The sequence below is a fragment of the Columba livia genome, chromosome 13, assembly GCF_036013475.1.
Source record: "Columba livia isolate bColLiv1 breed racing homer chromosome 13, bColLiv1.pat.W.v2, whole genome shotgun sequence".
In the NCBI taxonomy this organism is placed as follows: Eukaryota; Metazoa; Chordata; class Aves; order Columbiformes; family Columbidae; genus Columba; species Columba livia.
The window spans coordinates 12211221-12226357 of NC_088614.1; the positions used below are offsets into that span (position 1 = coordinate 12211221).

The window sequence follows — 15137 nt, forward strand, 5'->3', positions numbered from 1 at the left end:
GGATGATTCCGATGCTCCCCAGCTGCCAGTTAATTATGTCATTAACTAATCAATAACCTACTTCGATCCCGAAATGAAGTCAGGAGGGGGTGAGGGGTTTCCCTCCGTGGCAGACTCACACTGACGGAGAGATTGGCGTTCCTGATGGCCTCCTCCGCGCAGAGGATGTCCACCTCCGCCTCCCTGCCAGGGCAGGCGCTGAGGATGTCGACGTGCTTCTGCACGCTCAGACAGATCTCATTCACCATCTGGAACGCAGAGAGGCTGCGTCATGCACTGATGCTGGAGCAGCACTGCCAGTTCCCCTCCTTGCTGTGACTTTCCCCGGAGAAGGATGTTCCGGCACTGCCTGATCAGGCAAGTGGGTGCACAGGCAAGTGACAGCTCCCAGAACATCCCTGCCTAATAACTGGGAATGCCACCCAGCAGGGATTTTCTTGCAAGCGTGTACAGGGAGTCGGGGACACGCTGCATGGGAGAAGTGTAGCAGCGAGATATCCCAGTGCTGCATATGCATGAAACGCATGGATCAGAGAATCATTTTGGTTGGAAGAGACCCTCAAGATCATTGAGTGCCACCATTAACCTAACTCTGCCACTAAACCATGTCCCTGAGAACCTCATCTATGGGTCTTTTAAATACCTCCAGGGGTGGTGACACCACCACTGCCCTGCGCAGCCTGTGCCAATGCCCAACAGCCCTTTCAGGGAAGAAATTTTTCCCAATATCCAATTTGAACTTCCCCTGGCACAACTTGAGGCCACTTCATCTTGTCCTATCACTTACTACTTGGGAGAAGAGACCAACCCCCTACATGCTACAACCTCTTTTCACATAGTTGTAGGGAACAATGAGGACTCCTCAGGTATCTCTGTTCCATGCAGCCCCACTCTCCTCCCTGTGAAGTGCTCTGCCCTCCACTCAGAAAAGGTGAAAAGGAGTTTGTCCTGCTCGCAAGAGCTCACACAAACTATACAGTGTTGTTTGGGGCAGCCACACAAATCCCATGCAGCAATTTGGCCAGCAAACCTGTTCAGAAGAGGTGGTGAGGATGCCTTGCTGCAGGCGAAAGGTTTGGGTGGGCAGCGTGCGCCGGAGCTGGTTCCTGGCCAGGCAGGACTGGAGCTGTGGCAGGCAGGAGGCTGTTGTCAGCTGCTGGTGTTGGTGGCACCTGGCCCCACCACTCCAACCAGCCCATGCGTCCCCCTCACCTTGTGCACGGCCTCCTCCGTCTTCTCGGGGTGGCTGCGGTACGCCTGCATCACGTCGCTCATGGGCAAGGGCATTGACTTGAGGGTGTAATTCCTGCCACACAACAGTGTGATCAGCAGGTGGAAAACTCCTACCCATCTTTCATGAGGAGGGAGAAGATCACAGTATCTCCGATAACAGCAGATCCCCCTCCCTATGCATGCTGGGGGCCAGAGCCTGACCCTGAGGTCAGTAATGAAGGTGCCATCACCAAACGAGTGGCATGTTGCTCTAGATCAAGTCCCTTGGGACCTGCATGCAATCGTGTGATGTACTTGCTGTTTTGATGGGACAAGAGGCCCTGAGAACAGTGACATCCTGATGCTAGAAGCTGTTTTGCATAGCGGTAACAAGCCAGGAAGACCAAGCTACTCCATCCTTACCTCTCCAAAGCTTGAGCCACCTCCAGGAGCCCATGGGCAGTTGTGTTGTTCCTGTCCCAAACCACAGTCCTGGAAAGAGAAGGACATGAGTGAGCCCTGCCTGCATCCACACAGCCCTGAGGTGGATGCCCACCTGCCAGGTGCCTGGAAAAGAGAGCCCCAAGGCCAACCCCCAGGAACCAGAAAGCCTGGAAATGGGGTTAAAAATCTGAATGTCAATATTCAAAACCTAAACTTGGACTTTGAAAGGAGTATGTGGGTGCCTGGAGGGAACAAAGGGTAGGGAGGACACGGTCAGGCAGGCACCGTCCTGCTGGCAGTGGCAGATGTCCCCAAGAGGAACAGCCCTGCCTGGGACAACCTTCCCTATTCCTCATCCCCTGCAGGCATCCCTGCCTTGCCTTTGCATGCACTATTTGGTCAAAAGATGGCTTTTTAGGGACTGCTGCCAGAGTGTAGGGTAGGGACAGCATCTTGGGCTGTGTGGGGGCCTGGCAAAGCCCTGACAAGAGTTACATGTCCCCTGCCAGATGACTGCAATGAGAGCAAGATACGGTCACAGCATCTGACCATGTGCCAGGAATGGTCCAGAGCCACGCCCATGGTCATCAGGAGCCACAATAAGCCTCCTCTGATGGCATCAGCATCACAACCAGGACCACCATACCAGGGGCACCCAGCACAAGCTGGAAAGGGCACCCACAGGGTGACCTGGGCTGCTGCTACCTGAGTTTCGTGTTGATCTGCAGGGCCTTGGCTAACATCTTGGCCCCTGTGTCCCCCATGGCGTTGCCGCTGATGTCTAGAGCGATGAGACTGGTGTTACTGCCCAGGGCGCTCAGCAGGACATTGGTTCCCAGTTTGAGGCGCGATTCAGCCACGGACAGGGACTGGAGAGGCTGGAAAGGGGACAAGGAAGGGGAGAGTTGGCCAGGACACATCAGGATGTGTGTCACCCCTGCAAACACAGCCTCCATTCTTGGGCTGGTAGTTGCTGTGGGTACCCAGTGCTGGCTTTGTGGAGCCCAAGTCATGCTGAACTCCCAAAAAACAGGAGGAAAACAGGTGCTAAGGCGTCACCCTGGATTTAGCTTAAATGCCTGGCAGGCAGTGAGGAGGAAAGAGGGGGTTTTTTGAAAGCTGGGCTGCAGCCAGGTTACACCAAGCATCTCCTCTGTGCCTTTAGCCAGACACAGGCTCCCACTTTCCCAGATGAACAGGAACAGCTCTTGCTTCTCTGCCTGAGCATCTGCTTCAGACGAAGGAAAATAAGAGCAGAGGAACTTGAATAGCAGTGGGAGGGAGATTTGCTCCCAGTCTGTGCTGGGAGGGATCTGGACAGCACCCCAGCATGGATGCTGCACAGGGTGGGGGGGGCGGGGAGGGCACGGTAAGGGCACAAGTTGGGGACAGTTGAGGACAAGCAGGACTTACACAGTCGTCCTCCTGGGTGAGCTGGACGATGCGGTGCAGGACGTCCAACAGCCCCTCCCTGCGAGAGAGGCTGGGGGTTACATCTGCATCCCACACACATCCCACTTAGAATCATTTTGCTTGGAATAGACCCTCAAGATCGAGTCCAACTGTTAACACAACTCTGGCCTTAAACCACATAACTAAGAACCTCATCTACGTGTCTTTTAAACCCCTGCAGGGATGGTGACTCCACCACTGCCCTGGGCGGCCTGTTCCAATGCCTGACAACCCTTTCCGTGAATAATTTTTTCCCAATATCCAATCTATGCATCTGCTGGGTCCACAGGGGCAGCTGGCAGAGCTCTGTTCTCCCTCACGGCTCTTGTCTTGTCCCTGCAGTACCTGCGGTCCCACTGGGACTGCTCCAGCAGCAGGTGACAGTCACCCCCAGCCCCAGGCTCCCCGTTGGGTTGGAGCAGGCAGGATGGGCAGGTAATTCCTGGCATTCCCAGCCAGCCCACGGCCTTTCAATGTGGAGAGAATCTCAAGGTGGGTGCATGGTGCCAGGATGGCTCCTCGCCCAGGTGCTGCAGCTTTGCACTTACTTGGATTTAATGTTGAAGTTTTTTCCCAGGGAGACGTGCCTAATGGACTTGCTTCTGCCAATGGAGAGCACCAGTGTCACCATGTCGGGGTCAAAGCCTGTGAAAGATAGGAGACATCCACTGGGATGCTCTAAGCAGTCTGGACCACAGAGGTGGCATCAAGGGTGGTCCCCCCCAAAAGGAGACCTGCAGAGCCACCGAGCTCTAGGATGGTAGAGACATGTCCAGGACAAGTCCCAAGCTTCCTTCTCTTCATGCTTCCCCAGGTAGAACAGTGACCTGCACAGAGCTGGGGTCCCTGAGGAGTGAGTCCCTGAGGACTCCTGCTATTTGGGGTGCCAAGGCTGTGCTCAGCCAGGGGGAGCACTTACGGAGCAAGAGACGGCACCTGTTTTCTGCCATCCCATAGGGAAGTGCCCTCCATGCCACCCTGGACAACACAGGAGGAATTGTCACAGCTTGCAGGCAGCTGCCTGCACTCCTGTCCTCCCAGCTGCAGCATCCCCAGGGAAATCTGGCAAGCAAAGGTGATGTCCTTCTCACAGGGCAGGGACACGGGCAGGGATCTGCTCTCCCACCCAAGGATAAGAGGCACTAAGGCCCCATCTGGGTGGTGGAGCACTGGAACAGGCTCCCTAGGGAGGTGTCACAGCCCCAAACCTGATAGTGTTCAAGAAGAGACTGGACCACACCCTCAGACACATGATGTGAACTGTGGGGTTGTCCTGTGCAGACACAGGAGCTAGACTCGATGATCCTTGTGGGTCCCTTCCAACTCAGGACGTTCTATGATTCTGTGACCTATGGGACTGTCCTTCCTGCATGGAACTGCTCAACTAAGAAAGTCAAAAATAGAAGCACATTTTGGCAAAGGTTAGCCAGAGATTTGGGGTAAGAGAGTGAGCTTTTGGAGCATCAGTGGCCTGAACAAGTTTTTGAAAGACTTCAAACCACGTCAGCTTTCCCAGAGCCACCTGACTGTCAAGGGGCTGCATGGTCTGCTGTGAGATCTTAGCAAGGCTGCTTTAAGGTTTGGGGTCTATTAAGGAAAATTAGGAGCTGGTAGAAGTGATGTTGGTGGTAATTTGGGTTGCTTGCCTACGGCTTTGGAGGCCACAGTGAGCAGCAGAGGCTGCAAACTCCTTCAGAGACGTGCAAAGAGTTTCAGCCCAGGGAGACCTTCCCAAAGCTTCAGACCCCAAGCTAGCAGCATGAAACCACTTTGGATTCAGTGAGCTGAAGAGTTTTCAGCCAAGACAGATATGAAATGAAAATTTTTTGCAGGTTCTGAAGCAAGAGGGGAGGAAGAAGTCATCCCATACCCTGTGCTGGAGAGGCTGTCTCTGAAAGATGGGAGAGGCAAGGGCCACCACTGCTGCCTGCCACGGGATGCAGTGCTGGAAGGTGATGGAAGAGGCCTGGCACACTAGGAAGGATACTAGGTAGAGGGACAAGAGTGCATGTGAGGACTACCTGCCTTGGGGGAGGTTGGTTTTGGGTGTAACAAGCCATAAAAGCCTGATGAGGTGGTAATTTCTCAGGTAGGAATCTCCTGCTGGCTGCTGGGTGCCTTCATCCTTGTGAGACATCACCTGTAGTGCTGCAGCTGCTGCCGAAGGACTTTTACAGGTGACAAGTGCAATTAAATGTTGCATTTACCAGCACAGTCAAGAGGCAGACAAGAGCAGCAGACCCTACTCGTCTCCCTGGGGACTCCTACAAGCTCATGAGGTGCTGGGAGCGAGCTGGCCCCTGCCAAACTGCCTTTGGTGCCTGGACCTGCAGATGGAGGAGGTCCTCACCCGCCCAGGGAAAAAGCAACCTACCATTGTCAGACAGGTCCAGGTCACTGATGGAGCTGGCATCAGGGATGAGATCTTGGATGACTTGGGCCCCAGCTGATCTCAGCTTGGAAGAAACAGCAAGACATCAGTACAAGAGGAGGTGCCAAGTCCTGCAAACAGGACCCTGCTTTTGGGAAAGTCACCCAGCCCCACAGCAGAGAGGACATGGACCATCCTACACAGAGACTGAGCTCCCTGCCACTCCTTAACCACCACAACGGGACCCCCCAGATGGACTGATGACACCTATGGGTGCTGGCCCCTCACCTCGCAGCTGCTGAGATCCAGGCACAGGTCGCTGATGTGACTGTTGTCCACCAGCCCTTGCAGCAATGCCCTGGAAGAGTCACCAAAGTCACCCATTGCTGTGAGGAACAGGGGCACCAGCACAGTGTCCAGGGTCCAGGCAATGGGGGAGGGGGATGCTGGGGAAGACATCCTTCCTCAGGCAAGCACATATCTGCTTCCCACAGCCCCATCCGGCCCCCTTGACGTGCAGAGCCCTGAGTGAGGTCTCCACGACCATGATCAACCCAAATCCATCCCCCTTGGCAGACTCACAGCTCCATCAGTCCCCACCTCACCTTACAGCATCTGTGGGCAGCTTGGTACCTGCCAGAGACACATGCCTGAGGGCACAGGCCTGGCTGAAAAACTCCTTGATGTCTGGGGAGATGGTTTTCACCCTCCTGAAAAGAGCGTGTACAACATGGCATCATCTGCTACCCAGCTCTGGCTGCCTGCCTGGGTATTGCACTCACCTTGCAGCCATCTCAGGGACTTACTTGTGGGAGTACACGTTTTTGGAGAGATCCAGATGGACAAGGCTGGTGTGGCATCCATGGATCAGGGCTCCAAAGAGCTACCAGAGTGGAGATGCAAGCTGTGCCAAGGACCACTCAGCCGATGCTGCAGCCCCTCGCACAGCCCAGGGAGGGATGGGTACTGGGATGGGATGAGCTGTGGGGGTTGCTCAGGGGGTTCTGCCCCAGTGCTAGGGCTCCCTTCTTCCTTGTGTTTCCACAACCACATCCCAGCTGGGATGGGGTGGCAGCACCTCCCAGCAGCATGGCACAGGTTCAGGAGGGAGGTTGAGGGCAGGGACTTGCTGCCAGGACCCCCCGTGTGGGTACTCACAGCATCCAAAGGGCAGTCCGTGCCGGCCAGGCTGAGGTGGGAGAGCACACGGCACTGGTGGAGGAGACTCTGCAGGTTCTGTGGGCAGAGATTTCTCAGCAGCTTCACCCAGGAGCCTGACCACCACCACCCTCTCACCCAGCATCCCAGAAATCCCAGCTCCAGTCTTGCTCCTGCTGGACACAGGAATGAATCCTGCATAGGGGGACACAGTCCCATGCCAATTGCTCCTTGGATGTCTCCCTGTTCCAGGTGGGATCTCCCACCCTCCCATGAGGCCATTGATATGGGGTCTGAATCATCTTTCTGACAAGAAAATACTGAGGGAGCTGGGTCTGTTCAGCCTGGAGAAAAGCAGGCTCAGAGCGAATCTTATTCATGTTTATAAGTATCTCAAGGGTGGGTGTCAAGAGGATGGACCAGATTGTTTTCAGTGGTGCCCAACAACAGGATGACAGGCAACGGGCAGAGATTGAAGCACAGGAGGTTCCATCTGAATATGAGGAGAAACTTCTTTACTCTGAGGGTGCCAGAGCCCTGGGACAGGCTGCCCAGAGAGGCTGTGGAGTCTCCTTCTCTGGAGACATTCAAACCCGCCTGGACACATTCCTGTGCAATCTGCTCTGGTGAACCTGCTTTAGCAGGGGGTTGGATTAGATTGTCTCCAGAGGTCCCTTCCAACCCCATGCAGTCTGTGATTCTGTGATTCCCAGCACATCCTCCAGTTCCTGGGTAAGTGGGGAGGTTTCATAGCTGTGACCTTCCTGTCCCTGGGGTGCTGCAAAGCAGGGCAGACCCCAAGGGACTGAAGCCATCAAGCCTGTGCAGGGGACAGAGCCCAGATAGTGTCATCCCATCACAGCCCAGGCACTCACAACAATGTCATCTCCAGCCAGGGTGCCGGGGTTCCCAGAGAGGTCCAAGTGCCGGAGGGAAGATGCAGTGGCTTTGTTATCTGCAAGGGCCTTGCACAACGTGCTCATTCCTGCTTGAGGAGAGGGGAGAAGAGATGGATACCCATGGGTCCCCTGCACTGGGGACAGCTGTGGAGCAGAGGAAGGAGCACTTTGCTACAGCTAGGGCAACAAAACATCCCATCCGTGAAGATGGTCTTTCCAGGTTGTCCCTGCAGCCCCTCCAGCCACCCCTTTGGCATCAGCTTGTCCCTCAAGCACCATCATGCCCAGCCTCCCAACTGTGACTGGCTAGGGGCTGTACCTTTGGCTGTGAGCATGGTTCTGGCCAGGCTGAGGCTCTGCAGACCCTTGGGACACTTCTCCACATGCCGGCTAAAGGCAACAATCCCTGATGAAAGAGCAGAGAGCCCTGAGCAGCTGTGCCAGTGCAGGAAGGTGTCTGTCCCACTGTGAGAGACAGCCCCCATGGCATAGGACAGCTGCTGGTGGGATCTGGAGTTGAAGATCAGTTTTCACGGGTGGAAACTCATCCCAGCCCAGAAGTTGGGTACCTCTGTCTTCCAGCTGATTTCCAGCAAGGTTGATGGTGTGCAGGACAGAGTCAGGATGGTTGCTGAGTGCCTGGGCCATCCTCTGTGCAAATTCACTGCAGGGAAAAGGGCCACCCATCTGAGGCAAGGTACAGCCACCTCCAGGAGACATGGCCAGCAGCCCCGTAGCCTTATGGGGACATGCTACCAGCTCCTGTCCACATGGCAGAGCTGGCTCCATTTGAGGAGCCAACAAGAGAAAACAGAGCATCTCCAAGGGTGGGTGATGCTCACTGGCCTCCAGATTACAGGAGATCTCTTCTCCCAGTGAACTCCATGCTGTGGAGGGGACGGGGCACCAACACTGCTTGGTAGAGGGGTGCGTGGATGCCCCTGCTCCATGCACATGAGGGGAACACCACCAGGCTGCCAAGACCTGGCTCATCACCGTGCCAAGTCCCTGCAATGACTTTGCTTACGCTTTCAACCCGCTGTTTTCCAGCACCAGTTCCTCCAGCATCACTGATTTGCTGAGCATGTAGAGCAGTTGCTCTGAAATCTCCTGGTTCTGGAGGGAGAAAAGAAAGCTCTTCTGGAAACCTGGCCACCTCTGGTGTGTCCAGCACCACAGCACCAGCACTCACCAGCCTGAAGTCCTTGCAGGAAAGCTTAGTGAACCATAGGTTGAAGGACAAGGCAGCGACACTCAGCGCCACGTCTCTGCAGGGCGACAAGGACGAGGGAATCAGGGGCTAGGCTGATCCCAAATGTGTGCCCCAACACACCCAACCCCGAGATGGCCCAACACACCCAACCTCAGGGTGCCCCAACACAGAGTTCAGTGGAGCAGGGCTGGGGTCCACAAACAGCAGCTCAGCTTCTCCAGATTATTCCCTCAGGGAAAATAAAATTAATGACAATTTTTGCATGCATCTGTGAAAACCTCTGCGGTTTTTCTTTTTAATTCTGAGCTCTCATGTAAAGAGCAACACAGGTTTTGCTCAAGCAGAAACAAGTTTCTTTTTGGCTTTCCGGTCCACAGAAATCTCTAAAACCATCTGCCCTTTTGGTCAGCTGAATACAGATCCTCTGTTCCCCAAAACTTTCAGCCCAGAACTTTGACTCATTACGCCCCAGCCCAGCACCCAACTTCCTCCAGACCTGAGTCTTTGCTCCATCTTTCTCAGGATGGAGACATGGCTGAGCCCCACAGGGACAACTCCAAGCACAGCCTGAGCTCATGACCCCACTATGAGGTTATAACAGAGATTTGGGGTGCTGGTAGGGAGCAGCACCAAGTTTCAGGGGGCAAAGCAGCACTAGTTGTTTTGCATAGGGAAACACCTGACAGCCACGAGCTGCCCGAAGCTGCCATGACGTTTGATTTTCACCTGCGTAAGCAGTTCATGGGCTTATTTAAGTGTTAAAAATGAAGAGGGGACGTTGCCTGGTCCCTTGAGGCCATCACCCCATGGGACGAGGCTCGTTGTGTTTGGTGCGGGGGAGTGTCAGATGTGGCGCCCTTGGAGCGTGTAAAGCAATAAAAGCTTCTGACATGAGCAGACGAGTGTGTTGGACCAAACCTGCTGTTGACAGGATGGATGGGGACAAGTGTTGGTGTGGCATGAGGCAATGCAGGCGGCACAGCGGGGGACTCACCGGCTCTCCAGGTGGCTGAAGTCCAGCAGGTTGAACTCCCGGCAGTCCTGGCTGTGGTAGATGTTGTCCACATCCTGCCCGGACGGACACATGGATCAGAGCTGGCACCTGGGTCCTGGGGAGGACCTGAGTGTCTGGCACTGCTAGAGGGAGATGAACCTTTGGGCATCCTACCCTGGGGAGCCCCATGCCTAAACCCTGAGCCTAAAACCTTCCCTGGGGCTGTGGCTGCCAAGGCGTGTGTCCCAAATAGGTGGGACGGCTTGGTGGGTCTTGTACCACTTCTGCAGGGACTGGCCAGAAGGCAGCAATGCACCCCAGGCTGGTGGGAACGAGAGTGTGGGGAGAGGTGGGCTGAAGTCAGTGTCCCAGCAGAGGAAGACAAGGACAGCTGCTTCTGCTGTAGCTGGGTCCCAGCAGGCTTCTCCTCAACTAGAGACACCCAGCAAGGTCCCAGATTTCCAGGGCTTCTCCTTACACTATGGTCTCCGAAACAGCCTCATTCAAGGCATCTCATCCCTCCTGTGATTTGCTTTCACCCCACCAAGGAGCAGAGTACACCAGCCAGGCAAAACTGCAGTTCCCAGCTCTGAGGTGTCCCTAGGATGTCCCTGGGATGCTTCAGCCCCAGAAGCACTTCAAGGATCCTGCTTCCCTGCCTGTCAGGTGGCCCATTGTCATTGTCTCTTTTCCCTTGGACAGACCAGCTTACCCACTGGATCTCCTCGCGGAAGGCAAAGCCGTTGTAATCACACAGAGCAGCGTAGGTCTCTGAAAACCCCCCTGCAAAGAGAAGGCAGTCTTGGTGGTAGACCTTCCACAGGAACGTGGAGAAGACCTTTGGGAAGGGCAGAAAGCTGGAGAGGGATGGTGAGGGATCTCCCCCCTTTAAAGGGGCCAGAGTGTCCTGCATGTTCTCCTGCCAGTCCAAAAGCGATCACACAAGTCAAGGGGCTGTGGTTTGCTTTGTTTGATCCATGTAGATAGCAGGTGAGGTGCACTGCATGATGATCACAGAGCTAATTTTACCCCAAACCAGACTACAGGAAAAGTCTGCTCTGCAGCAATGCCATATGAGATGGGTGGAAGCATCCACAGCTGCACGTTCTCACAGGTGAACACCAAGCATCCTTATCCCACAGTTGTCCTGCTCCTTTCTGGGGAGCTACATCCCCTCAAACCTGCTCCTGCCCCATGGGCTGGTGGAGAACAGACCCCACTAGCAGGGTTCCTCCCCACCTAAGCCACCATGGGTGCCCTCCCAGCAGAGCTGGTGTTGATGGGTTGTGGTGGTCCCCAGGGTGCTCCAACCTGACTCACCGCAGGGCCCGGGGCTACTCTGCAGCATTTCCTCCAGTGAGTCCGTGATCTGCCGGATCCTCTCGTACAGGTTGGGGGGAGAGTTCTTGAGCAGCAACCTGGGAAAGGACCAGAGGGGTGCGTGGTGGTGGGCTTGGAGAAGACCATCCCTGCTACTTCACACTTCACTACAATCCCTGCATGTGGGGGTGGCCAGAAGCATGATGCAATCGGGAAGCAGGGTCTGGCCTCCATCAGTACATTCTTTTCTCATTAAAAGGGGCTCATTGTGAAGCCATTCCATATTTTGGCCTTTTGTGAGAAAAGAGGTTGCTCTGGTACCAACACGAGTACCCCTGAGGAACAGAAGACCCTTACCCAGGGGACGAGTCTGGAAAGACCTTCTTAAGTGACATGGTGACATGGATGACAACTTGCTCCAAATCATCGAAGGACATGAACCGGAAGGCATAAGACACTGCATCCGTTTCTATGACAACCTGCGGGGTCCAAAGGATGGGAGATGCCTGAGCAGGCTGGCAGCATCCCCAAGCCCCAGATACAATGGTGACACCCATCAGCTTTCTCTGCAAACACCCAGATGCTGCTTTTAAACCCAGCCAGAGCACTGTGAGCACAGGGAAGGCTGCGAGCATCAGGAATTCAGATAAAATACATTAAAGAGATAATAATGTGCCAGAATAAAGCATAAACGTCCCCAAAACTCAAGCTAAGCTAATGCAAAAGCAGACCAAAGCAGTAGGGGTGAGAGGAGCCTTAACTGCCTGCAGCAGCCGCAGCTGGAGAACAGAGGTTTCCTCCCTGAATTTATCTAATCAGGTTTTGAGGCTTTTTTAGCTTTCTGTTCCTACCAAAAAAAAAAAAAAAAATCCCATGGCAACACGCTCCCTGATTTAATTACACGCTGATTGAGGCGTGGGAGCGAGATGACAATTATCTCCTGGCACCGCATGAGGATGGAGCTTTCACAGGCACCCAGGGCCTGGCCTGCCTGCACATTAACAACCCCTGGGCTTTCCTACCCCTCTCATATGTCTCACCCTGCTCCACCACAGGGTTTTGGCACCCGGTGCCCCTTGCTCTCCACCCATCTCCTCTTTATTTCTCTCCTGGACCTCAGCCACGCAGCCTGCCAAGCAGCATAAATCCTACTTAGAGGCTGGGGCCGTGGTCACTGATGATGCTTTAATGAGCAAAAGTCAGATGAGAGGTTAACAAGGACCACAGCCCTGTTTCAGCTGTCACATCTGAACCAGGGCATCCCGTTCCTCTCCCACCCACTGCATCTACCCTATGCACACACCTCGCTCTAAGAGGATTAACGAGATTTAAAACACCTTCCTGCTAAATTTGGCTTTGCCTCGATAAGCCAGCAGCCGTTTGTCACCTTGTCCCTGTGAAGCGGGAAGTGCCGTGTCCAGGCACTGCCTGCAGCTGTGGGAGAAAAGGTGCAGGCACCCCTGGTCCCCCAGCACCCCTGTGTGCTCCCCTGCACCTCCAGCCCCGAGGGTGGTCCCCCCAAGTGGGGCTATAAGAGGATTTCTTTAGAGCGTGTGAAGGGATAAGTACACTGCAGAGCTCTCACAGATCATCGTTGGTGAACCCTCAACGTGCAACAGGGAGCAAGGACACCCCCCCCGACCATGTGTGGGGCTCTGGGATGGGGTTTTCCATGGGGGAAGATGGACACAAGGTGGGGTGGGTGCCCAGGTTGGGTTCACCACTGGCGTTGGCGCCACTCACCAAGCTAGGCTCTTGCACCGTCATCTCCCTCACCTCCAGGAAGCTGAAGCTGCTGTGAACCTGGGGGTGAGAGGAGCTGGATCAGCCCCAGCGCTGGTGGAGAAGGGTGGCCCAAGGGGGAGCCCCGGCTCCCACCCTGCCCCACACAGTGCCCGGCCATGCCCCCTCCCAGCCTTCGTCAACCCCCTGACTCCAAACCCCCTCCTCTTCACCCCATCTGCCTCCTCATCCTGCTCCTGAGATCTCTCCAGACCTGCTAATCCAGCTGACCCACGTCTGCCCCCAGTGCACCAGGTCCCTGAGCGATGCTGTCCCGGGAGCCGATGGGCACTACTGCAGCTCAGGGTCCCCAGCACTTACCCTCACCGGCAGCATCACTGGCAGCACGTAGGCTCGCCAGGGCGTCAGGACCTACACAGAGGGACATTGGTGTCACAGGGGACAGGACTGACACACGAGCCACCTCGTCCCCTGCTGCAGCCATGAAATGGCTGCCTGGGGAATGCAGGAATCAGGCTGGATTCTGCACGTACCAAGATGTAGTCGTAGTACTTGGATTTCACCTGCAGCTGGATGCTCGTCACCAGGAGGACCTTCTTTGTCCCCAGGAAGGCACTGATGCTCTCTGAAAAGACCAACATCCCCATGAAGCAAGTTGGCTGAAGCCACCCCTGGTTCTCTCCCACGTGCCCTCCTGCCCTGGAGACACCATCCCTGCCTGAGTTGACTCTTGTCCATCCACACCCAACTGACAGACACTGGTTGCTCTCTCAGCTAAGCCACATGCTGCTTCATCAGCTTCAGGTCTCATTTGCTGCTTGGGCAATAAATCCACCTCCTCGTCAGCTTCTGCAGCCTTGACCAAACACTGGGCTTTGGGGACACCAGTTTCCCCTTGGCACACACACTGCTCAGTTTTGGGGCCTTTTTTCCAGGGTATGCTTTGAGTTTTGTTAGGACAGCTGTCATTTTATTCCAATGTGAACTATTTTGCCTTTCTAGGCCAGGTTTACACTGCACAAGCTTCAGAATAACCCTGCTTACTGGGAGCTGGGTCCTTGTTTCTTTTTCTTCCTCTCTCCTTCCCAAACTTACCACTGGGGAGCACCTCAGCACCCCAGTCCTGCCTCCCCATGGTGCAGTCAGGGACATATTCTGCTTTTGCATTTTTGGGGGAACTTTCTTGGCCATGATGTGCATGGGTGGTCGTGCACACCAACCACTTGCAAACCAGTCGCTCCAATGTCTCCACAGACCACCACAAGCATCGCTCCTGCCTGCTCCCTCCTGCCTTGAGCATTGCGTCCCTGTGCTGCCTCCCCATCTCTCCTGATTCACATCGCTCACTCGGAGAAGCGGGACAAGAATCGCAACTGCTCATTGCCGTGCAAACCAAGCCAGGTTTTCACAATGACATCAAGAGCCCTGTGGGTTCAGTGACTTGAGCCAAACACCCTGAAGAACACATCCTGATAGATCCAGGACTTTGGGCTGTGGGGACACAGCGACCCAACCCCTTCCAAGCACCCGTAAGCCTTGGTGGGGCTGATGAGGCTACAGGACCCCGAGACCTCCATGGCTTTCTGCTCTATCGATCAAATGAAGGAAGCTGGGAGCAGCGATGTTTCACGCATCCCCTGTGCTGCTGGGAGCCAGGGCAGGGTGTCAGGCAGTGACCCCCAAGGAGCTGCCAGGGAACCCCAAGTGATTGGGGGACCCTCAAACCCATAGGAGTGAGCAGCACCAACTGCACCCACAAACGGGGCAGCAGGAGCCATGGAGGAGCCAGGCTGTTATCTGAGGATGCTTTTGGCCTGAGCAGCATCCTCAAGTATGGGAGTTTCGTGGAGCAAGAGCAGCCCTCACACCCTGTTCAGACCCTCCCTGAACCACAGCTGCTGAGGAACCCCAAAAGTGGCTCTGCCAATCGCAGCACGGCGAACCACGGCCGAGCAGGCCCCGCACCGGCACCTTCCATGTGGCGTCAGTGCCCCGTCAGCGCGGCAGCGGGCAATGCTTACCTTGTAGTTCGGCGGGGATCCCTCCAGGGGATGCGGCCATGGTTGGGACCACGGGGTCACCCACCCGGGGATGCAGGTGTCAGGGCAGCATCCTCGGGTGCCGCGGGAAAGGCACCCTGCCGGGAGGAAGCGCTGAGGTTACCAACCGGCAGCGCTGCCGGCGCGGTGCCTCCTCCCCCTCCCGGCACTCGGTGCCTCTTCCTGCCCCGTCAGGCGAGATTTACCGCCTGAGCAAGAGAAGAGAAATGAAAGTGACGGCGCCCACAGCCCACCAGGAGGAGAAGACATCCCTGCCCAGACCTTCTCCTCC

At 55.4% G+C, this 15137-nt stretch overlaps 1 protein-coding gene across 7 annotated transcripts in view; it reads right to left on the minus strand.

Annotated features, from left to right (window-relative positions):
• Positions 1 to 15029, minus strand: part of CARMIL2 (capping protein regulator and myosin 1 linker 2) — a 26272-nt gene extending 11243 nt beyond the window's left edge. For 3 of the 7 annotated variants that reach the window (XM_065029081.1, XM_065029079.1, XM_065029077.1), the window contains exons 1-25: positions 14828 to 15029; positions 13340 to 13431; positions 13167 to 13217; positions 12807 to 12866; positions 11421 to 11542; positions 11064 to 11161; positions 10456 to 10526; positions 9744 to 9817; positions 8729 to 8804; positions 8564 to 8652; positions 8106 to 8200; positions 7856 to 7942; positions 7513 to 7625; positions 6638 to 6715; positions 6286 to 6362; positions 6085 to 6189; positions 5768 to 5837; positions 5483 to 5564; positions 3657 to 3753; positions 3070 to 3127; positions 2362 to 2534; positions 1636 to 1704; positions 1213 to 1306; positions 1031 to 1126; positions 120 to 248 (exon numbers count right to left, since the gene is read on the minus strand). In XM_065029081.1, coding sequence (XP_064885153.1) covers positions 120 to 248; positions 1031 to 1126; positions 1213 to 1306; positions 1636 to 1704; positions 2362 to 2534; positions 3070 to 3127; positions 3657 to 3753; positions 5483 to 5564; positions 5768 to 5837; positions 6085 to 6189; positions 6286 to 6362; positions 6638 to 6715; positions 7513 to 7625; positions 7856 to 7942; positions 8106 to 8200; positions 8564 to 8652; positions 8729 to 8804; positions 9744 to 9817; positions 10456 to 10526; positions 11064 to 11161; positions 11421 to 11542; positions 12807 to 12866; positions 13167 to 13217; positions 13340 to 13431; positions 14828 to 14867 — 2196 coding nt within the window. In that variant the 5' untranslated portion in view covers positions 14868 to 15029. Of the gene's footprint in view, positions 1 to 119; positions 249 to 1030; positions 1127 to 1212; positions 1307 to 1635; positions 1705 to 2361; positions 2535 to 3069; positions 3128 to 3656; positions 3754 to 5482; positions 5565 to 5767; positions 5838 to 6084; positions 6190 to 6285; positions 6363 to 6637; positions 6716 to 7512; positions 7626 to 7855; positions 7943 to 8105; positions 8201 to 8563; positions 8653 to 8728; positions 8805 to 9743; positions 9859 to 10455; positions 10527 to 11063; positions 11162 to 11420; positions 11543 to 12806; positions 12867 to 13166; positions 13218 to 13339; positions 13432 to 14827 lie in introns of those variants that run through there. The other 4 variants (XM_065029080.1, XM_065029078.1, XM_065029083.1 and 1 more) reach the window with 3 other exon arrangements.
• Between the last annotated feature and the right edge of the window lie 108 nt (positions 15030 to 15137).